Source organism: Aristolochia californica, unplaced genomic scaffold (assembly GCF_029961685.1).
Source record: "Aristolochia californica isolate CCGP_79_NKW_82.1479 unplaced genomic scaffold, dmAriCali1.0.hap1 SCAF_2, whole genome shotgun sequence".
NCBI lineage: Eukaryota > Viridiplantae > Streptophyta > Magnoliopsida > Piperales > Aristolochiaceae > Aristolochia > Aristolochia californica.
This window is the reverse complement of record NW_027181881.1, coordinates 1,557,758-1,581,827: the sequence shown is the minus strand read 5'-3', so window position 1 is coordinate 1,581,827 and position 24,070 is coordinate 1,557,758. Positions and strand designations below refer to the sequence as shown.

Sequence of the window (24,070 nt, the reverse complement as noted above, 5' to 3'; positions counted from 1 at the left end):
GTTACTATTTGTGCATGTGGATGCAACGGACTCCTAATTTTGCAGTCAAATAGTAAGACAAAAGCAAGATGCATCACACTAGGTTCAATTATTTTTTGACTTAATCTAGACAGAGATAATTCTCCCCCTAATCTTCTCTCCTGGAAGACAAATCGATAACCTCGAGCCCCTCCTTCCCCTTCATCAATCCATCTCTCATTCACCCTTTCACGTGGCTTCGTCTCTCTTGTCATTTCATTACTAGCCAATAACCATCCCGTTTCAGAACTTCTGAGCCCCAGTTTTTGCAGATTCTCTTTTCTCTCGTCTCTCGTCTTTTGTGTCTGAACAGAACTCTTCCATCTTTGCGCCTTAACTGCTCCACCAACTTTTGTCCAATTTTTAAACGGAGAAATAATGAGAGCATTAGCCTTTCTCTGAAATATCTCGCAGATTTCGATGCACCTTTATCTATAGAATTCAAACTCCATTCAGGAGCACATGGATTTCTTCCCCAAAACAATGGATTCATGGCAGAGCATAGACCTCCAATCATCACCTAGATTGGATATTTCCACCCAAAAATGGAATAGGAAGTGGTCCGGTCTCTATAGAAGCGGCCAAAAACTTTCCATTTTCTGGCATTTCCCCCCTCCACTCCCATCGAGCTATTTCGTTGACTGGATTTACTGATCTGGTTTGTCCATATTTGATGTGATTGGTACAAGCGATTTCATCAACTGCAACAGTTGAAAACAGGAAAAGACGAAGAGAGGTGATATTGGTTTTTTTTTTCTTTGTGGTTGTCCTCATCCTTCATCAGTTCCTCCTCAAAAGACAACAACAGTCCGGAACCCTGCCCCCCTGTGATATCTTTTCAATCAGAGCTAAGAATCAAAGCTGAGTAGAAAGCTGAGCGCCTATATAGACACTTTCAGGGCGACTTTTTCTGCTTCAACCAGACAATACAAACACCCTTTTTGCTATAAAAGTGAGTGAACCGAAACTTGAAGAGCTTACCACACTGGACGAAGCTGAGAGCAGAAACAAGTGTACAGTGCTACAGGAAGAAGACACAGTGGAAGACAATGGATAGCATTGAAGCAGTGAAGTGGGCTAGATGCGGCTGCTGCGGCATGTCCGAGGAGTGCACAGATGGGTATATCGGTTGGGTCCAGGAGCGATTCGGCGGCATCTGGGTATGTGGGTTGTGCGAGGAGGCGATCAAGGACGAGCAAGTACGGCTGGGAGTGGGCATCGAAGTGGCTCTCCGAGCTCACGCCACTTTCAGAGAGGCGACGAACGTCGACCCTGCCATCCGCTCTGCCCGTTCCATCCTCCAGCTGCTTAAGAAAATCCTCTCTTCTACTCCTCCACCTCACTCCTAGTACTGAACCAATTTCCTTCACGTCTATCTATTAATCAACAGTGGCTGTTCGGCTCATAAAAGTGGAACGCTCTGTCTTCTGTGTGAAACTGTGAACTATGAAGACGCTCTGGTTTCCTCCTCTCTTTTTTCCTGTTCAACTCTGAATCCGATCCCATGACCGAACATTTGTGTATAAGTTTGACAACGTCGGGAAGCCGAAGAGTATCAAATATTTTCTTCTTGGGTAACCTTTTCCTCTGTTTGCATCAACAAGCAATCAATCCTCATGATGAGCTATCAAAGTAAGAACAGGGGTGGAAGAGTCTCCGGTTTGACCCGATCGAGAGTATCCATCCCACTCTACGAAACAGAAACACATTTAAACGGCTCAAATAGAGGAATAACGGAATCCTTGAGCACAATTCTACAGGGGAAAGAAAACAATCTAGACTTCGGAGGCGAGAGAAACATTACAATCACCCTTAGGATAACCTTATACAACATTTACCATACATAAAACACTTGCAATTACGCCAAGTAGCATCAAAATGATAAGTAGCAGAACATTAACAAGATGAACCACATGTTTTCTAATGTTTATGACCCACAAGAGACAAAAGAAAACTACGATAATGGCCTGATGTTTCTGATTGAATTGCATCTCCCAGCGATTTCTTGTGTTTCTTCTCATACTGTGCTTTTATATGCTGCATGTCCATCTCAGTCCTACTCACCACTACCCTCACCAGTGTTGTGTCTTCAGTTCCCAGTCCTTTCATTGCCTTGTGCAAAACCTGAAATTTATTTAAGATTCACCATGAGAGCAACCAATAGCAAATGCACAAGACAGAATAATATGTGCCAAAAGGTCCACCTGGCTGAATCACTAGGATACCAAATGGTCCAAAACTGGACCATTTATTAGCAATGAGACTGGCTCGTACACTCAGTTTTATCACCACAAAAAACAGGATTTACCTATCAAAATTATCCAGTGAGTTGACTAGTAAAAGCACACGGAGAACCCATAAACAAACCCATGTACCAGATTCCTGACCAACTTGAATCACTACAGACTTCGGAAATGGTTTTCAAAACTCACAGTTTCCCTGTTCCAGAAATGTTCTGGAGGACAGAGATCCACAGCAGGTTCATTGATATAAAAATATTTATAATCCACGGAAAAATAACTACAAAAATTACCTTGGCAAAGTACTTGGCAGGATTTTCAGCACATCTTATGATTGTTAGAAGTGCAAACTCCAAAAGTCCAGATGTTTCACTCTTCACTGCCTGTAAGATGTAATGTTTATTCAGACTTGCACGATAAAAAACAGCATAGTGAAATACTACCAAGAACCGACAGTATGGTAAAGAAGAGGGAAAAGAAAATTTGATAGAGTTGCACCTTCATGAGTGAGTTGCCATACATACGATGGTAAAAATTCGAAATAGCAGCCAGATGTGCACTGCTTCGTGCACTGAAGATCCGAATGAAGGTCTTCTCATCTGTTCCTAATTTTTTCTCCCCAGCTTTATAGAGATCCTTTGCATCCTTTTCGACCATCCCATGATCAACTTCTGGGCCTTCATAACGTGGTGTACTTACATATGAAAGAAGCAACTGAAAGGCACAAAGAAGTCTCACCAGTCAAAGCTTAAGAAATAAAAACATCTATTCCACAACCAATAGGATAGCCAACAATTACAATTAGTTTATAACAGATACAGTAAATTCAGCATTGTCACAGTCAGTGGTGGGACCAGAAAGTTTTGGAAGCTGGGACACAGTATACTGAGGCAGTGGGGAAATTCTTGAAGGGAGCAAAGCACCTTGGTTTCCAAAATTTCAGGCTCCACCACTGGTCACAATACGTTTGTACTGTGCACTAAATTAACAGCTGTGAAACAAGCAGGAGAATCACTATTAGTTACAAGCAGTGAATGATCATGCATCCATTTATCCGAAAATGCCTACTCATATAGCCAGGGAAAGCCCATCCGAGGCTTATTAAACACCCGAAATATCAATTGACCAGAAAAAAAATGCACACTCCACAGTAAATAACATGTAAATATTAAAAATCTTTCTTCTACTGCATTCCTTGATTTTAGAAAAAATATCTCTCACTACAGTATGAGGATAAAAAGAAGTGCAAGTAGAAAGTTCCCCTCATTGTCAAGCTTCTTTTCTGCGTCATTCATGCTTTGAATTGTTCCCAAGTTATTTGCTCTTCCTTGTTAATGGGAATGCTTGCACTGATTCAAACTAGGGGTGATTGTAGAATAACCAACTCTTCCTAAAACTTCCCTCAAATCTTCTTTTTAGACAAGCACCCAACTCTTTTTTTTTCTTACTTTTTTTCCCCGCCTTCTATCAAGCATGAATCTTTCAAAACTTTTCTGAATCAGGAAATGTCCCCATTTTTTTGTAAATTTACCAATCTCAAACCAAAATCTTCTTAAGCTTTTTCTTCAGTCCATAGACACAAATTACTTTCTTCTTGGATTTAAAGTAATTTCAGTTAACAGAGCATGGTTTCACATAAAAATAGGCGAGCATACATCTATGCTTCCATGCAAAACAAAGGATCACTTTAAGTAAGAGTCGTTAACTTGATAATTTAGGTTCAATTTGTCCAAATATGAAAGCCTGCCCTTCTTTATACAAACAAATGCTCTTATATGATAAGATCAAAAAAGTGAAAATGAGAGAGGACCTTTTGGTGATCACCAGATGCTTGTAAATTAATGTCATGCTCAAGGTGAATCCCAAATTTGACATAATATGCTTGCTTAAATACTTGTATCTGAGAGGGGGTCCGAGAACATATCACTTCAGTAGCAGCTTGAAGATCAATGGATTCACCACTTAGTGCCTCCCTCACAATGATTGCATCACGCCCTGGTGGATCATGCATCCATAATAGAGCTGCTTTCTGACAATAGACACACACACACACACACACAAAAACAAAAAAAACAAAAAAAACAGAAAAGCATTCAAACCTACAATCAGATGTTGATCTTAGGCACTTGGACATAAAAATGGATGAGGACTTAAGATGTTTCTTGCGTTTGAGTCTCACAATCCAATGTTAAAAAACCTCAAAGGTTATGAGAATTGATACCTTAAGGTTTCCACTAAGCTCTGATGAGAGACGGGTACTAAGATCATCAGAATACATGGCTCTGTATTCCTGTTGAATGAGAGCCCTCTGGGATGCATCTCGATGGGCAAGAATATTGACAACAGTAGCGGTATCACAGCCAAATCCTGAAAAGTTATGGCTGTAACGGGCTAAAACATACTTCATTGCTGTTATGCTATTTGTGTGAAAACTGGCTATTTGTTGGATTGCAAACAGATGCAAATATGAAACATCAAGTTCTTTTGTTTTTGAATATTGATTACAGACGCACATCACACCCCTTTCTCCTGGTGAGACTCGAATCCAAGACATCACATTAAAGAACCGTATGTGACTATTACTCCAAAGGCCCAATCCACTACAGAACATCAAATTTCCCCAGCTAAATGAGCCAATGCATTGGGGAAAGTTTTCTTTATTTTCTCCTCAAGAGATCATTTCTTCCATGACATGCACAGAGCAGTAATGTCATGAGGGTGCAGTCTTCGAAAATGATCTAAAATAAAAAATTATGTTTGAAATAATTTTCTCTAGCTTATAGGGTTGGGCAAGTAAACACCACGTTGAAAAATGTCCAAATCTCTCCTAAATCCTAACACTTACATCAGATGGAACTTTATCTTTACGTTGTTCTATGCTTGCTCTTATCATACATTAATAAGTTCAAATAGTCAAGTATAAGAAGGTCTGCATTCCATTTAATGGTAGATAAACTTCTTTCCTCAACGTTCCATTTCATTTGATTCGTAGGCCGATGAAGAGCAAAGCAATTAAAAGAATCTAAAACATAAATTACTGTAACAAAGAGAGAGGTGAATCACTACCTCACAAGCAACATAAAAAACAATGAAAAAACACAAGCCCCATGCAAAAAGATTTCAAATGAAATAAGCACAAGCAGAGAGAGAGCCGACACCTTTGAATGCACGATAAAGATCCATGGCATCCTGGCGGGGCGAAGTAAGCACAGGCGGAACGCTCAAAGTCGACATTTGGTCTTGATTTCTCACAAATTCTGTATCCCCTCAGTTGACAGGCGCTGCACCCGAGTCCGTTCGGAAGCTTTCCCCTGCCGAAGACCTTGAAGGAGAGAAGCGTTGGATTCCACCACAGAATTATTGAAGTCCACAAAGATAAAATTGAACCAGTGGTTTAGCTCTCACCAAACACTATTAAAATTTTGAATAAAAGTACTATATTATCCTCTCAACTTCAAATAGTACCATTTCATGACACTTCGCATATTCCATTTAATAGATGTCACATGTAGATAGACATAAAAATCTCTACATAGGTAAAGATTATTTTTATCTCAGAGCTATGGAGATTTCAGAGTTCAGGGTTTAGGGTTTATGGTTTCGATGCTTCTTAAATGGCTGAGGAAGGAATTTAAGTCGATTTTGTGTTATTTTTAGAGGAACACACTTGTTGTCGGTCTTTTCAATTTGGAAGATGAAAGTCTTTCCACAAGCAAGGTTAGGGTCAATTTAAGGACTTGTGTAACCTCCTCACCATATAAGAATCATTTTATACCATAATTTCCAAAATAATTATTCATAAAACCATATATTGGAATTAGAACATTCATAATGTTGGGTTAATCAATAATTTATCATATTTATTAATTTTATTGATTTTCAGAACTCCATGAATTTAATTCATGGAAAAAAAGGAAAAGAAACTTATTGGAAAAAGATTGGAGGAAGAATGATTATGGAATTGATTATTCCTAACCTTCCCTCTAGAGCTCTATTTATAGATTTATGAAACTATTATATTATAATAATACCCTGAACTTAGGGTTTAGAGTTTAGGGTTTTAACCCTAAAACTTTAACTTAATTATATCAATGTCATCTCTATGAGATGACACTTCATTTACCATCATGTTATCTTGTATGTGGGCCTATGGGTATTCTCCTTAGTCAATGGGTCTTGAGCCAATCTTCTATATCTCTTGGATCCATGGATCTTCCTTGGTTTTATGGGTTTGGACCCATTTTCTAATACACTTGGATATGTGAGTTTTTCTTGGTCGTGTGGGTTTGGGCCCTGTCTTCAAACACTCCCCCTCGAGCTGGGGGTGAGAGAACAACATGAACTCTCAGTTGGGTGCAAGTGATGTATAAATTTTTTTATTTTTTTATATAATATGCCTTCATCTTACAACAAATTTCACTTAAAATCATGATTTTACTCCTGAGATGTCTATTGCAAATAAAAGCCTCCCAACTCCATTGAAAGCACCGATTCTCCAAAATGGTTAGATGCATCAAATAAAATAAATCTCTTTCTTTGACACGTATCTACTTCTCTAACACGGATGAGTCAAATAGCATCCCAGTCGCACGGCCCGGCCCACGTAAACTGGCCATATAGATCTATGTGGATTTAAGTAGGGGTATTTTTGTCCGAAAAAATTTCACATTAGTTCGTCGATGAAAATAATTTTTAAAAATAAATTATTAATGACGCGAGACGAAAGAAAATTACCCTTTTCTTCCTGATCATTTGGGGGAAGCACGTGACCTATTTAGCCGCCTCATACATTATCTGTTTATCACGATCGACAGAAAATTTCGGGTCCATATCTCCACGTGGCAAGCTATAAGCTCCCCTGTCAGGCGCGACCAACCGCCTCGTAGCTGAAAGTGCGAAAACGACTTTTTCCTAGGCTAGAGGTCAGTTCGCCGCATATTTGCCACGTGTTCCCCTATCAGGCTTTTACACGCGGCGTGGCTTAAACCGTCGCTTTCCATCGCGGAAACGCCAACGAGCCTCCCCTCGTCGTTATCTTCCCGACTCCGCCATTGGAGAGCCGTCTCTGTTTCTAAGTAAAATCGCAGCCCTCGAGAGATTTCTCCATTTTTAGTTCCTGTTAGCATCTAAGGCATCCGTCCATCATTCACGTTCTTCCTTCTTTTATTTAGTCAGGAATTCTGGCAGAAATCATTTTTTTTTTCTCTTCTCTCTCCCGCCACTGAAGCTGCTAGAGGGAGATTTTCTTGGCAATTTTTGGTCGAACAACGCGGAGGGACCGGAGTAGCTTCACCGGATTCTTTTGAGGCGGTGGGGTCAATTTTTATCTCTTTCGAATGGTCTAATTTTCGGAGAGGCTGAGTTGCTTTTGTAGAGTGGTGACATTTTTTTCAGGTCTGGCGCTCGTCTGTTTCACGGATTGATCGGATAAACCATGGCTTCTGGCATATTTTTTTCATTGTTATTGTCGTTTTTTGTTGTTTGATTATTGTTGAAGTGATTTAAAGGATTCAAACTCTTATGTACAGTTCTTTTTGTCTTTGGAATTATGTAGGACTTTATCCCCAGGGATAGTGTCGTTTGAAGTCTGATCACCTCTTAAGGCATTTAAGAATTTATCATATGTAAATAATTATGAGAAACAAAATGGATTTTTCTTTTGCTCGCTGGGTTTAGAGATTTACTGGTCATTCTTAATTTACATGAAATGAAATGAATCTTCTGGACAGGTTGTCCAGAGTTCCCTTTTTTCTATATATTTAGCAGAATTTGGTAGAAGAAAATCTTTCAATCACGTAGATTCTCTTTTTCTCGTTTTAGATGATCCATTTCCAGATAATTATGAATCTTTGCAGACGGTTCAGTATTACGCATTCACCGTTTTCTAATATTGCATGAACTGATCCGTGTTTGACATTTTATTTTTCAGGCACTCAAATTTGGCGAAGGCCCTTCGACGTTCACCATATTCTGTCGCCTTCGACGAGTCACCCTCTATATCAGATTTACCTCGTAATATACGCATGATGGGTGTAGGCCCTTCCCTGCCAACAAACGGTATACGCCTCTCTGTTGCCTTCCGCAAAGCAATTTCTGAGCGAGAGAGGGAGAAGGAGCTCTGCACAGGAGAAACCTCCTCCCGGAAGGAAAATCATAGCCAGCCAAAAATTTCGAGGCAAATGGAGACCGTACAAAAAGTCTCAGGTGCCTCGTCTTCCTTAATCCTCACATCCGGCGCAAGTGGCCGTATCAACGCCCTCTTCTCTTTGGCTCTCAGGAGCCTTGTTGTGCTTCTTAACACATTTTTGCTACTACTACTATATCCGTTCCAGCTGCGAAAGCGCAGCAATGCTATTGAGAAGCCGAAGGAGGAGAAGCGCGAACTTAGCAATCAAAGGAAGGCGGGTCCCGTCCTGCGTGTCCCGGCCGCCATGCTTCAACGGAGGAATAGCACCCCGGTTTCCAATGCGGTTATATCCGGTGATCAAGAGGGACGCACAAGACGATCCCTGGCGATCAAAAGTGTAGAGCAGGATAGTGACTGTAGCTCAATTAGGGATTTTTCGTTTTTCCTTACGGCAAGAGGTGAAACGCTTTTTACACAATCCTGGACCCCGGTCTCCGTTAAGGTTAGGTAAGCAATTTGTCGAGACATTTCTTTCCCTTCCTTTCCTTTCTGTTTTTTTTTGTGTTTGATTTCTGCAATTTTTTATATTTATGCGTGGTGGCGTAGCTTTATCGTATGATCCGTCAGTTGTTATTGTCTTTGGATAGCCATATAGTTTTAATCTTAAATCTCTTGTACTTCATTAGGCTAACATTTAATGAATAGCCTTCATTCGTTGTGGTGGGATGGGTTTTCTCTCTCTCTCTCTCTCTCTCTCTGAGTTCTTTGATAGGATTGAACAGTTGTATTCATTCGAAGATCGAGCTGCTGGTGGTGGAGCTGACTACTAGATTTGTTTCCTGCTCAAGTGCAGTCTGTCCAGGGGCGCCAGATGTACTGAAAAGTTGGACTAATGATGCCATTGCCATATATAAGGCAATGCTTAAACACTCTTTTCTATGAGCTTAGGGGGTCAACACTGTAAATCATCTAAAGCAAACCAATTACTGGCCTTGCATTACTTGAACTTAATAGATTGTCTTTGTTTTTTTTGTCAGTTCCAGTAAAATAACATCTGAAGGAAATGCTCTGTTTCAGTTCTTCTTCTTTTTTTTTGCTATTGGTGTTGTCTCAATAATTCAGTTTAAATCCGAGCCGCACTTGCGCAGGCCCAGCCTTGGCCTCTCTGTTGTGGCCATTAGAGCAATTGATAGGATCTTTCTTTAGTACGAGATGACCAAGAAGGACTCACCTCTGGAATACCACTTACCAGGGCCATGTTAAATTCTGGGAGAGCTGTCGAAAGCATCCAAGTAGTAAGCCCACCCCAAGATCCTACTTTTCCAGAGCCCTTAGTAGTGCAATCGAGAGAGTGATGGGTACTCCATCCCTGTGGGGGATGGAGCAATAGAAACTTTGAGAATCCATGATAAGGTTCTAGTGCCAAAAAAATGAACTCCTAAAAGAAAAAAAAGCTGGAAACAGGGGTCTTTTTGGTGGTCAACTGTATTATTGTTGAGTGTCTTGCAACTACTATTTTCCAAATGCTGATATGCAATCCAATGTTGAAAACCTAGGATAGTTTTGAAAGATCCAAAGTGTGAACATGCTGGTGCACGCCCCTTCTGGCAAGTGCCTACTACTTTCTATTCCACAGTTGGTTTTAAAAGACACTTCATTTCCATATCATTCTCAGGTAATTCATATTATATATCAATTGGTTAGTCCTATTTATTTCATTTCCCATATCATTCTCAGGTAATTCATATTATATATCAGACATGCTTATGGCAGTTTATCCTAAAGAAAAGTGTCTTTGGGCTGAAGTTGAACTAGAAATACCCAAGTAGAGGATCCTATTGAAAATTAGGACCTGGAGAGCTTGATTCTCCAAATTGATCTGCTTATGCATTCAATCACCTTGTTTTTATTTTTTTTATTTTTTTCTCTGCTGCAGTGTGTATGTATACTTGTGTCTTCCGTTCACTTCAGATATTTTCTGATAAAATCCTTGTGAGTTTGATGCCATGGCAGCTTTTTCAGAAAAAGTGAAGGAGTTGTTTTTGGATAGCAGTCTCATATAAATTGATTAGTTAGAAGTATGGAAACCAAAGTGGGATCCAGTTGCTGACTTTTTCTGGAATGGATAACATAAAAGACATACTGTTGGATTGTCATTTTCTGTTGCCAGACGCTGAGAGTAGCCAGAAATCTTGAAGAACTGAAGCTGAGAGTAGCCAGAAATCTTTGAGAACTGAAACTGACTTGGATGTATTGTGTATCAGTCCTTAATTGGCTAGTTAAAGCTACTTTATATATCGGGGCCATTTGAGTGTTTTTGGCTTAATTCTAGATAAAACTGAACCACCTCAATGGATAATTTGCCTAATGTGTAAAAATATTTAAGCCACCTAATTTGTAAATATGGATGAATTCTTTCTGGAGAACTGGTTGTTCCAAGTAGTAACTGATTAGCCTCCTACTATGTTCTGCAGGGGACTTGTGGTTCTTTTACATGGGCTTAACGAGCATAGGTGACATACATTCTCCTTTCTGTCTGTAATTTTGATCCCCTATCGGTGTTCTGAATTATGGTACTTGGGATTCTTTTTTGTGCAACAGTGGCCGATATGACAATTTTGCAAAGAAACTGAATGCCAATGGTTATAAAGTATATGGCATGGATTGGATCGGTAAGTGCCTATGATCTTTTATAAGGTATGCGGTGCTTTTTTTGTCCATAGAAATTCATTGTTCAGTTGAAAAAAATAAAAACAAAATCCTTACCCTTCTGATGGAAGCCAAAAAGAACTCTTTATGAGTTACTTCTGCAGAGATAAAAAGAACTTAAAAATGTCTTTTTCTTTTACTCATTTTAAGTAAATTTTTTCACTATTTACGAAAACTTAGACCTTGGCTAAGATAATGGTGTTCATAGAATGATGATGACATAGTGTGCTTCCCATTAGGACATGGAGGGAGCGATGGACTGCATGCCTATGTCTATTCTCTTGATGAAGCAGTTAGTGATATGGTATGTTTCCACATAAAGAACATTTGCAAGGAGATGATAACGAAAGATTGTTTAGTCCCTAACCTAGCTCTCTTCATGTCTATAGAAACAATTTCTTGAGAAGGTTCTTGCAGAAAACCCTGGACTTCCATGTTTTTTGTTTGGACACTCAACTGGTGGAGCCATTATTGTTAAGGTAACATTTGTTCTCTTCTGTAACCTTTCCATCTAATGTTGTAAATCAGATTATTAGCTTCAAGTACCCAACTTGATGGACCTGCAAAATTTCTACTTATTGAGTAATTTCTTCTGATTCATGGATATTTCAAAGGCAGTACTAGACACAAAAGTGAAATGCATTGTAGATGGCATGATATTGACTTCACCTGCAATTCGAGTTCAACCTTCTCACCCAATATTCGGGGTAAGGATACCAAGTCATGTACCCTTCATCTCAATTACTTGTCAACTTTTTTTTTTTTAATTTCTTCCATTTTATTTTGTTGGTGCCAGATACTTGCTCCAGTTTTCTCCTTCTTCTTACCCAAGTTTCAGTTCAGTGCTGCAAATAAGCCTGGATTACCAGTCTCTCGTGATCCTGAGGCACTAGTGGCTAAATACTCAGATCCACTCGTTTACACTGGTTCAATTAGAGTGAGGACGGGCTATGAAATTCTTCGTTTATCGACCTGCTTGCAGCAAAACATTGTCAATGTAACAACTCCATTTTTGGTAATGCATGGTACTGCTGACACCGTGACGGACCCAGAGGCATCTGAAAAGCTTTACGAAGAAGCCTCTTCCACGGACAAATCCATCAAATTGTACGAGGGCTTCGTGCATGATCTCCTTTTTGAACCTGAACCTGAACGGGAAGCCGTCACAAAAGACATAATTGACTGGTTGAACTCGAGGCTAAAGATTTAGAGAGTAGAACGAAGACAGCGATGTGCTGAGATGGCTAAATTCTGAATAGCCACTAAGCAGTTGCTCATTGAAAGTTGACACTTATCTCCAGATGAAGATTCGTTCATGGGTTCGGATTTGGCTGGAATCGATGTGTCTGTGTTAATGTTTCAGGGGCGTTTGCGTTCTGTCTAAAAGACCTTGGATGCAAATTTGGTGATCTTGTAACTTAACAAGCGAGTAGCCTCTCTAGGTGTTTGGTCTTATATTTCCTAGTCGCAAGGTCTTAAAATCCTGGGGGAGACAGGAAGTAGATTGGAGTAGGGTGGCATCGGGCTGAGCCAAGTTTGAACTTGCATATGTTTGATTGCCTATCATTCCCATATTGCAATCGGTGGGCTTATTTTAATCATCTTTTTTTTATTGTTGGCGAGCAAATCAATCCTTCTTATTCTTTTTCAAAATTTTTTTTCTTTAGTTAAAAAAAAAAATTAAGCCAAAAACAAACCAATATGGTACTTGATGTCAAACACTTACCCATCTTTTTTGGCTTGTTGACTGAGCAAATTAGCTTTGATAGAGTAATAGAGGACCCATCTATGGGATAATCTTTAATGAGACCTCTCTCTCCATCTATATGAGTCTTGACTAATATGCTAGTGATTTGTGTGGAGCAACCAATAGAGCAATGAATCTCATATGAATAAACAAGTGAGTCAAGATTGAATGACAAACAACTACTCCCTACCAATCATTTGATTTAATGTCTCTCTATACATGAACAAGTTCGATTTAGATCTCCTAGTCCAACCACATAAGGCTTGCATGAATGAAACCCTAGCTCAAATCAACAAACAACACCTAGTTAGCCGGATTGACAGGTGATTGGTGAAGTTCATGAATTTTATTGGCCGAGCGGTCCAACATATCTCATCTCATTAATACTTACTGAATAATTATTGGAGAAAGCAAAAATATTATTTCAAGAGTACAATAAAAAATATCTTAGACTCCGAAGATCGGTTTGTCCCCTTTAATCGAAACTCTCCGTACTAGTTAAGTGCATCTTTATCCTTTCTAACCACTTCCAAATTGTCAACCATTCGTTAACATGCTTCCTAATCACCCCTAAAACCTTATATTCATACATCTGTCTAGTGTCTTGCCTGTAATCTAAGCACCCAATTTGTCTTCATCAAACTGAGAAAGGAAAGTAGACATGTTTCCTGTGTTACAGACTGATCCTTACTTGATATCCCCATTAAACTACTCTAACCCACGGCCAAACGTTCCAAATTCATGACATAATAATCCTTAAAATCTATCAATCAACATATTAATGCACCGTCCACCCAATAACGTTTGAGAACCAAATCTACTTCTTCTAGAGAACGGAGGCACGTGGTGTTTGTAAGATGGACATGTAGAAATAAATCATTCGAGAGAATTTTTCATTCGAGCAGTGAATCCTCGCTGCTAATTACACGTACCTAGTTCTAATGATGCACGGAGGATCCGAAAGCGATGCTGCGGGCAACTGTCGGCATCAGAGGGGTAGGAAGTTCATCTGTTTGTTGGTGACATTCGGCCAATCAATCCGAGTTTCAGAGCTGGGAATCGCATCGCCATTGCGAGTCAAATTTGACGAAGAGGACAGCCATCTTGGACTGATCCAACACGCGGCGGGGCTGAATTGTGCGGGCAGGGAGAGAGACTGTACACCGATGCTGGGGAGCAAGGTGACATGTTCTCAGTATCATCTTCATCCTCGAAACAATAGAAAAATGGAGGGTGATCAGTGGATTCTGGAACGGATCATCGCCACCTTATCTTTTTTTTTAAATTATGGGTATGGTGAAAAAGATGATTTATGGGACAGGTGGGTTGAGCAGAGTGGAATCCAACTTATCGCCGGAGAAAGTTTCAGCGATGCTTTTTCTTCTCTGATCATTAGAATAATGAGGAGCCCGCCAATGGGTGACTTCGTCAATGGCGGAACGATCGCTGCATGATTTCATCGAAGTGAAATGGATCTTCGTTTCCAGTCGTGGGGTGACACGGATCAACAATCAAACACTTGATCTGCATCATTTTTTGTTGCGTTCTCCCTCACGTTTTAATCAACGAAAGTGTGATTTCAGTGAGGTTAAAGGGCGGGAGAACTCTGCAGTCAACCTTCTTCTATTACTGATCACAGGTGTTTGCTTTTCTGCTTCTGTGGTGGCCGAGATCTTCTGGGATTCTGATATCCGAACTGATTTGGCTGTTTAGTTAATTAAATGGAGCTAAGGTAGTTAAATGCAACTCGGATGATTGTGACAGTATTGTGGTGATTTTGTCCTGTGAGAGAGCGCAAATATGAACAGATTTTTTGGCAAATTTACTAAGCACTACATCTCTGTAATCAAGAGAAGCATTGTTAACATAAGATTGACCTTGACAAGCATCCACTTGTTTCCTGGCAAGGGAGATCCATTTTTTTAAGCTCATAATGATCAAAATAATTGCTTGTCTTCACGCCTGAAACTGTTCATCCCCGAGGGTCTGTCTCAAATAAGAGAGGCAAGCTTGAGGTCAGGCTTCAAACCAAGATATCCACAAAAAAGAATTGAACAGTAAGAAAGCTTATTCAATGGTGCACTGCGATCTTAAATAAATTTCTGATCAATCAAATGATCTCATGGTCCCTGAGCTTCGTTTGTTGATACATGCAAATGGGTATTTAGAATTCATCCACCACAGCCATCAGTTGAGCTCAGCATCTCTGGCTCATTGAAGTTTTTCTTTTCCTTTCACAAAAAAACACTCTTTTTAGATTAGTAATAGGTTGGTCCAGACTAATAAATGTATGTGTAAGTTAGATCAGAAGCAGTATTAGCAATTAATAATTCTCTATTTTGAACTGATTAGAGTATTCATAATAGATTTCTTTTAGAAAAAGAAGTGTTTATCCAGTCCTTTCTGTGGTCCTGGGATTATTTAAGTCAGTGGGTTAACAGTAGTTTTAAGATTATCGAAAAGAGGTTAACAGTAGTTTTGAGATTATCTCATCTTTTCGATACTAAGCATTTGCTAAGTTTTGAACTACTACCTCTATAGTTTACTTAGCATTCGCAGTTATCTTAAGCCTTAAACCCTGTCCTCCTCACAAAATTATATAAACCACCCCTGTTGTTAAAAGCTTATCCTTGAACTGCTTAGAAGCAACCAATATCAGAGCACAACTTGGTCATTTTAAAAGAGAAAAGCTGCCTGTGGTTGGGAAATTAATTAATCTCTTTGATTTCTTGAGTGTTTTATAAAACTGAGCCCTTAACACATTATAACTTTACTTAGGACAGCTAATCTGTTAAGCTTGCCTCACTAATGTCCAGAATAGAGACGATGGCCTTTCATATGATCTGCTCCATGTTCATGTCTATAAAATAAGTTTTGGGATGTTCTTACTATCTAAAAATGCTTTTGCCATTGTCATCTTCGTCAAGCCTCCCACGTTGAGATTCTTTTTGCCTATTTAGTTAGCGTCTTCTTCTTCATAATGCTTCTGATTTTACTATCCTTTTCCTTCTGATCTTGTATTACAACAAAGCTTACAAAACCATCAGTTTTGTACCGTTAAAATCTGAGTATTAAGTATTTAATACCAAATTCAATTGACTCTCTCCATTGGGTGGGAGAGCAGAAGAATCAGATCGATGGAGGTAACCCAAAATTTTTCAGGAGGAGCTAACAGTGACCCCCATGTCTGCAAATGGGAAGGTCCCAATTCCCAGTCATGGGATGTGATGTTTTTTGTAAACTAATGTTCCGTCATTGGCCGGCGATACACGTACTCATGGTGGAAGCTACAGGCTCCTGCTTGTCTTCTTCCCTGAACTTGTGGTTTCCATTGCTGAAACTCCATTGGAGCAGAATTGACTGGCCTGTGACCCACACCTCACCATAGCAACTTGTGCAGACTGTAGACTACTTGCTCTATTCTTTTCAATGTGGGGCTTATCTACCTGCCTCGCGTTTCTAAACAAATGTTTGACAAGAGAAAAGATTATGAGACTGCAGGGATTTTTTTTCTATTGTTCTTCTGTCTTTCCCTGTTTGATTACATTTGCCACATGAAAATATTCGCATCGATAAGGTTCACTCGAGAATGGAAGATGGTTCAGGACCCACCTCGATTTTTGTCTAAATTAAGTGCGGTGATTGGTTTTTTTGTCCAAATAGTGTGCAGCGATTCGTCTTCCTTCGCTGCATCGACTCTGCAGAAACATGTTTCTGCAACTGCAACAATACGTTTTGTTCTTCGCTCTACTGTAAGTAATTGCTCCCTATCAAACAGCTTGAATAAGATAAGAAATAAAAACCTGAAAATTTTTCAGTTTTTCCATAAAAATTCTTCTTACAAATTCTACACGTTGTGTAATTCTATTATCCGATCAAGTTGGATTTTTTTTTTCGTTTTCCATTTTTTTAGGGTTGGAATGGCCTTTAAAAGAAACAGAAGAAAAGAGGAAGAAATCCTATTGGCGTTTGCTCTGAGCAGGTCACGTTGTTCTGACATGCATCATCGTCAACGTCAGGCTGGAACAGTTTACCTCTACCTCCCCCAAGTTGCCAAACCATATCTTTTGGCCTTCAGAAGGCCAAATGGGTCCTCCATTTTTTATTTTTTTTCCCTTTCTTTCTCCCAACTCCATTTAACACGATCGCCTCCTTTTTAACCCTTTTGTCCCATGTCGTTCCACTCTTCCCTATTCAGCTCTTCCCACAGCTCCAACTCTCCTCAACTTCTCCAAATCACCATGCAGGGCACACAGGGAGAAGTAATCACTACCGCCATTAAAATCACTCCTAAGATCTCCTGAACTGAGTTTTCTTTATTTATCTCTATGAGAGCAAATGATTGATGAATGGTTTTATGGTGTTGAAGGTCATGTGGCCTAAGCTAATAGCCAACAAGCTTCTCCGGAAACGGATGGGCAGCGACCGCTTTGTGGCTGACTTGCAGAAAACAGAAGCCTCGAACGAAGTCCAAAGCTCTAGCAACAGTTTGTTCTCAGAAACTGCTACAAGCGATCAGAAGGAAACTCAGAAATACAAGTCTGCAGCCAGAACATGTGGTTTCTAGTTCCATTTCTTCATATTCTCGTTAGTTCTTCTGTACCTAATTCTGTTTCCTGTTTTTTTCTCTTGATTAGATTGTTCGTTAGCACATGGAATGTAGGAGGTGTTGCACCATCAGATGATCTGAACTTGGAAGAATGGCTGGACACTGATAATAATCCATGTGATATTTATGCTCTTGGGTAATTACCAGATTTCCTTCGGTTCTTTAGAAGATTAACTAGTTCGTCGGTGAACTCTAGAATGAGCTCGCTAACCCGTGTTATCTGTTTCAAAAAGGTTTCAAGAGATGGTGCCTCTGAGCGCCGGCAACGTTCTGGGCTCCGAAAATAGTAAAATTGCTATGAAATGGAACTCGCTGATCCGAGCAGCTCTAAACAAAACCAGAAAAAACTGGAAAAAGAATCTAGAATCCAAGGCAGGAGAGAAGCAGAAGGTCTACCCGGTTAAGGATGGCGACTCGAAGATAGTCGTTCCTCAAGATTTCAAGTGCATCATCAGCAAACAGATGGTCGGAATTTTCATCACCGTCTGGGTTAGAGGTGACCTCCAGCGATTCGTTCGACATCCCAGTGTTTCTTGCGTTGGTTGCGGGATTATGGGTTGTCTAGGAAACAAGGTACGGGGATTTCCTTCTTCCACCTTGATCACTGTAACCACCCCATTAATTATCTGAAAAACATATCTATTATCTGTAAGAAGAGTTCTATATTTCCATGCAAGATATGTTCGCCGTGATGAATTTCGAAAAGAAAACAGAAATAATTCTGGTTTTTTTTCTCAAGCTTGTGTGGGGATTGTGCGTATGCAGGGGTCAGTATCCATTAGATTTTGCTTGCATGAAACGAGCTTCTGCTTTGTGTGTAGTCATATGGCATCCGGAGGGAAAATTGGCGATGAGATTCATCGGAATTCCGACGCCGCAGGTATCCTGGCTAGAACGAGCTTCCCCCGTGGCCCTTCTCTAGATTTGCCCAGAAAAATTCTAGATCATGAGTAAGTGATTAGATTAATGCTTCTTCTCCATATTCAACCAAAGCACAAGCTCGATTTCATCCTTAATCAATCAATCTAACGCGTACTTTTTTTTTTTTATTTCCCTCTCCCCCTCTCCTGCAACATGATTAAGTAGAATCATTAGCATTTTAAATCTTCAAAGCTGTTGATTTAGGTGGCGCTAATTATCATGGAGGGGGTACTTAACGGTTACCAAATACGGGTGGTTGCAGAATGTCGAAACCACTAAACATTTTATCTGAATCAACATGGGCTATTTTAATTGCAGAAGAATATTTTAATGCGAGGTCCAATGATGAAGTATCGATTGGAATCACTGAATCTTAAAGCATTGACAAAAGCATCTTTTGGAAAGAATTTCCTTGCTCGGTGGACCTACTCTAAATCATCAAAAGTTGAATAAACTGCCAAAACCTTGGATTGTTTAGAGAACCTCCATTTGCAGAAGATCAAGAAATTTAATACCCATCAAATCTTTTGCTTAATAGGTTGATATTAACTTCTGCAGCGACTTTAATTGAGCTGTTAAACTGGTTTTCTTTTGGATTCTTTTATTTGTCTGAATCTGTGTTATTTTTGTTTTATCCCGTGGATTTTCATCTTTCTGAATCTGTGTTGATTTCGTTTCACCTTACCGTGCAGCCGAGTAATCTGGTTGGGAGACTTGAATTACAGGATCTCCATTCCTGCAGCTACGACTCGATCGCTGGTGGAGAGAAGTGAATGGGATATCTTATTAGAAAACGATCAGGTACTGGAAGACATCCATTCTGGGCTTCTTTTTCTGTTTCATGACGATTGATTTATCGACGGTGTCTGACGCTGAACCTTCTTGAATTGAAGCTAAGAGTGGAGCTCTCGGAGGGTCGGGTGTTTGAAGGGTGGCACGAAGGATCCATCAAATTTGCTCCGACATACAAATATTACCCCAACTCTGATAACTACTACGGATGTGCTCAGCCTAAAAAGGGCGAAAAGAGGCGTTCTCCGGCATGGTAATTCTGGGTATTTGAAATTCTTTGATATAATCTAGTAATTACACGAAGAAGAAGAATAATAACAAATTTTAATCTGAATTTTGGCTTTTTCTGCAGGTGTGATCGAATTTTGTGGTATGGGAAGGGGTTGAAGCAGAAGGAATACAGTAGAGGCGAATCTGGATTATCCGATCACAGACCAGTTCGAGCGGTCTTCAACGTCGAGGTTGAGGAGTTGAGAAATTCACATCCTTTCCAAAACTTCTTCTTGCCGGACAGATTCGACAGAATAGTCGACCACTTAGAGCTATTCTCAGGCCAGCAATTGTTACCAGAAGGAAGACCCAGTTTTACAAATTAGATTTTGATTCAGAAGTAGCTTTTTCCGATGGCGTGACTTTTATGCCAAGAGCTGCAAGAAGCTTTCTGCTTATGTGCATCTACTTTTTATTTTTATTTGTTGGATGCTGTACAGCAACTGTGTTTTCCTTCCAGGAGCAGATACTGAAATGCTTCTGGTTTTTCCTTCCTTTGTACTGAACAAGAAGAAGTTGAAAAAAAAACGGGAAAACAAAAACGAAGAAGAAAACTTGAATACTGAACATGCAGATTTTGATTAGAGTATACTACTCTGAGAGTCGTGGGTTATTCTAGGTTTAATGGCTCATACACTTCTTTCCTTGAAGTATGCATGTAGTTTCACAAATTCTCCACCAAGGTGCAGTCCAAGATCATGAGATGGAATCAAAATCCTTCACTGGGTCCAAAATGAATGGATGGGTGAGAGGGCTGGATAGGAATGGGATTGTAGTTTTTCTTTCTCATCTCTATAAAGGGAGCCTTCACTGCATGTTCATGAAGAGATTGAACTCAAATTAACTGAAATTAACACCTTAAACAATCATTCCTTTGATCATCCTGATTCAATTAACCTCTCTAAAATAAAACCCATCTACCCTGATCATGAGAGGTTGGAAATTTCACCACATGGCCAGGGAAGTTTCCTGATTCTCCAGTCAGAAACAGGTTTTGCTATTGAAGCATTGTTCATTTAACATAGTGATTCCTTCATGAAATATATTTCTCATTGTCACTGAATCAGGACTGCTGACATCTGTAGAACCAGTTTTCTTCTTCTGTAGCAGTAAATTATTCAGAGCTGTTGTTGTTCTTCTTGTTTCTTTTAAATTATTCAGGTGAATGAGGTCTGATACATTGAAAAGGCTTTATGAAACTGTTTTCTGAACGTAAATCTGATGAATCTCTTACTTGCAAGGAAGTGATGTTTGGTCACCTGTGGTCACCTGTTGCTGTTCTGTTTAAACTGGTTACGTTATATTTTTAAAATCAATTGGGCCTTGCAGCCTTCATAAATGGGTAGCTCCAAAAGCATAATGCGGGTGGGTAGCTCCACCCCTGCTTTTTCTTGTGCAAAGGCTTGGGTTTGGAAACTTCAAGAGATTATGGGCCTCCAAATGTCTGAAGCGCCACGTAAATTGAATTAAACTGTATGGACGAACCCCATGCATCGAGATGGGTCCAGCCCACACTTCTTCAACGTTTCAGATCAATCTTCATTATCTAATGGCTGAGATGAGCGTTGGGCTCGTTTCTGGAGTCTATTTTAATGTTTAAAAGAATTGAACCGCCTCTGTCTCTCTTCTTCCACAGTGCGAGAGCTGCAAGAAGAAAGAGCCTCCACGGAAGAAGGAAGAAAGAGCCTCCACGTATTCGAATTCACTATCTCTCTGCTCTCTCCTCCCTCTCCAGAAGCCTCTCTCTCTCTCCCCATTATTATTCTGGGAAAAAAGCAGGTCTGGAGAAGGACAGAGAGAGCAGTGAGATATTGAATTCTTTCAAGAGGGATCGATTCCATCGGACCAGAAGATCCTGTCCTTTCTTCTCTTATGTCTTTTGCGTTTTCTGCATTCTATTTTTCTCGATCGTCGCCTTGCAGTGCGGGTTTTGTTTCTTTTTCTAATACTTACGGTACCATCCAGAGCTTCGGCGCTCTGTTTTTCTTTTTCCTTCGCTGGTCTAGAAATTGAATTGTTGAGCTCCTCGGAGGCATCGTCGTTGTTGAATTCTTGTGCATTTCGCCTTTATTCCTACCCCTTTTTTTTCTATTTTCTTCCGTTTCTTTCTTTTATGTTCTCTTTTTTTTCTCGTTCTTGTTGAGTCATGCAGAGCCGCTATGCTCTGTTTTCATTATTTTTGTTTCTCCCGCTTCTCTTTCTCTGTTTTTCTTCCTTCTCTTCTCTCTCTTCTTTCTGCCTTCTGTTTCTTTCTTTCTCTCTTTTCTTCTTTTCTTCTTTTTCTTTTTCTTTTTTAATTTCTTCATTGCCTTTTATCTCTTTATTCGTTTTCTTCGTGCAGCTCCGACGTCCGGCGTCAGCTATCGGTGTCATTTAACTCCCGGCTGGCTTGAGAAAATCATTCGCAACCAGAGCTCCTCTGTGTATGCCGGATTTTCCCACTGGAAGTCCCCACATTCGGTAAGTTGTTTTTCTCTGAAAGGTCATGATATTATGTGGGTATTAGATGCTGCATCAACATCTTCAAGATTATTCTCAATCAATTTTGCCATTGTCATACACCGATCAACTTTATTCTTCACTGTGTGTGCACACGATTTTCCTGCAAGATAAGAAAATAGGTGATGAGGGACGAAATAAATTAGAGACATCTAAAAGTATGTGAATGAATTTCTCGAGTGAGGCCCATTGCTATTACCAAACTAATTCTAGTACCTGATATCTTTTCGATCAAACATAATTCAAAACTTTCCTGCTTCAGTAAACTCTAAAGAGAAAACTGAACCCGATCAAATTGTATCTTATTAAGCTTCTTCTTTTGCTTGCTTTTGTTCTTCTGCCATTTGGACTTCCAATTTTGCTGTAAAATTCATTCAATGAAGCATCAAATGAATCAAATTTTAGATAGCAATGGGACATAATTCATCATAAACCTGCAAACAGACAAAGATTCAGAAAACGATCAGAGGCAGTTAACATAAACTGTCTCCACTGTTTCCATTTATGGTAAGAGAAACCATCAGCTGTAACTGAGACAAAGATAATAAATTCTCTGAATCAAGTAAAATACTATTCAAGATTTTCCAACTGATTCAGAGTCCATTCAGGACCTGACTAATTAAATTGGTTTAAATATTGTATAGAGCCAAAAAACGAAACAGTAATTTTTTTTATCAAAGACTTGAAACTCACAGTTGCAGATGTTTTATAAAAGATATTGCACAAGCAGAATCAAATAACCTGGTTAGAGGTTCCTTCGGAAGCAGGTAAACTTTTCTCCCTTTCTGACCCTCTCTTCTGCATCAGAATGTCTCCTTCAGGTACTTTTTCACCAGACACAACATCCACAAGCCAGTCTTCAAACCTTGAAACTGCTTGAGTCAAAACCTGAATTGTATCATCTTAAATCTTACAACCCTCATTAGCAATTAACATGTTTGGAACAAGCCTGCTTCCAATATGATGTGCTCTGAGAGGGCATGTCCATAACCCAGATCGTCACCAAGAGCAGCCTTCAGTGTATGTTTCTTGGCATTGGTGCCACTGTAACTTTTCTTGTTTGTATCTAATGGCTGTTCTAATAGGAAAATTGGTCAAAAAGAAAAATAATTTTCCCATCATTTTTTTTTTCCTTTGGCAGTGCAGATGATCGCTTAGGTTGGGTTGTTTGTTCCATAAAAGTGTACTATGTATCGAGAATAAAGCTATGAAATGTGCTACTTAGACGGGCTTCGGACAATTGTGCAACTCTTACAGGAGTGTATTATTGTTGAGGGGTTGAACTTACCCCACACATAACATTTTTCATGTTCCCTTCTCACTAATTGCCAAACTATGTTCCATCACAATCACAGAACAGCCATAACATAGGCATAATGGTCAATACCATTTATGGATAGGAGACTTTCATATTTTGACATGATCTGTTTCCTATAGACAATGCATCTTTCTGAACCATGCTATCATAGGCAAGTTTATGCTTTGCTGTTCAACATCAAGATTGGGTGTGCTTGTTTATTTGATTTAGGTGAAGTTTGAAATCTTAGATATATACTGGATAGTGATGGCTGTCTGTTGTGTCTACCAGGAGAGCAACTACACCAGAGATGATTAAAGGTTTTGGTGATACACACCTGACAGTGATTACTTGCACTAAACCAATTAACCCTACTGGAAAGTAGAGAGACTTCACTACAATTATTCAGTCTGATTATTTGTTCTCTGGGCTAAATTTTGTTTCTCTATTGCTCTAGCCCTTGTATTTGATTACTGAAATCATCTACAATTTCCTTTTTCCCGCTATTACGTAATTTGAAGAAAGTTTTAAAAGTGTGGTGACACTTGGGATTGAGGCTTTGTGTTTGCTGTAATGAAAGTATTACTAGAGAAAATGAATCAGTTATCAGAGCTAAATGATGAATGAAACCGACCTTAATCCAGACCTAAATTAGTGAGACGGATGGAACTTATCTTTCATTCTCCAGCCCTATTCTTACTCTTCAAGACTGAATGGTCGCCTTCTCTGGAAGTTCCCACTTGTTAAAATGAGTTTCTTGAGTCAAGCCACCGCCCTTAGTTGTAACCAGTATTGAAAAATGAGGTTTTTGCGACAAGCTTCTGTTCATAGCTGTAATAAA

At 39.6% G+C, this 24,070-nt stretch overlaps 3 protein-coding genes across 4 annotated transcripts; 2 read left to right on the top strand and 1 right to left on the bottom strand.

The window, feature by feature from the left end:
• Positions 1-1,780: 1,780 nt before the first annotated feature.
• Positions 1,781-5,632, bottom strand: LOC137956532 (annexin D5-like). 2 transcript variants are annotated; one of them, XM_068804070.1, is made up of 7 exons: positions 5,417-5,632; positions 4,480-4,625; positions 4,069-4,287; positions 2,757-2,972; positions 2,552-2,641; positions 2,223-2,326; positions 2,058-2,142 (listed from the first exon to the last, which is right to left on the bottom strand). In XM_068804070.1, the coding sequence occupies exons 1-6, from the start codon at positions 5,490-5,492 to the stop codon at positions 2,270-2,272; spliced, it is 804 nt and encodes a 267-aa protein (XP_068660171.1). In that variant the 5' UTR covers positions 5,493-5,632; the 3' UTR covers positions 2,058-2,142; positions 2,223-2,269. The 2 variants fall into 2 exon arrangements, with proteins under 2 accessions (XP_068660170.1, XP_068660171.1); XM_068804069.1 differs by lacking the exon at positions 2,223-2,326 and having other exon boundaries at positions 1,781-2,142.
• Positions 5,633-8,284: 2,652 nt separating this feature from the next.
• On the top strand, positions 8,285-12,304 carry LOC137956608 (uncharacterized). Its single transcript, XM_068804163.1, has 7 exons — positions 8,285-8,892; positions 10,860-10,898; positions 10,987-11,057; positions 11,334-11,398; positions 11,484-11,573; positions 11,709-11,801; positions 11,891-12,304. Exons 1-7 carry the CDS (start codon positions 8,285-8,287, stop codon positions 12,302-12,304), a joined length of 1,380 nt encoding a protein of 459 aa, XP_068660264.1.
• Positions 12,305-17,213: 4,909 nt separating this feature from the next.
• On the top strand, positions 17,214-20,018 carry LOC137956597 (type IV inositol polyphosphate 5-phosphatase 9-like). The gene is made up of 8 exons (XM_068804146.1): positions 17,214-17,380; positions 17,479-17,586; positions 17,684-18,023; positions 18,216-18,400; positions 19,064-19,172; positions 19,265-19,416; positions 19,516-19,725; positions 19,874-20,018. The coding sequence occupies exons 1-8, from the start codon at positions 17,214-17,216 to the stop codon at positions 20,016-20,018; spliced, it is 1,416 nt and encodes a 471-aa protein (XP_068660247.1).
• The last annotated feature ends 4,052 nt before the right edge of the window (positions 20,019-24,070 follow it).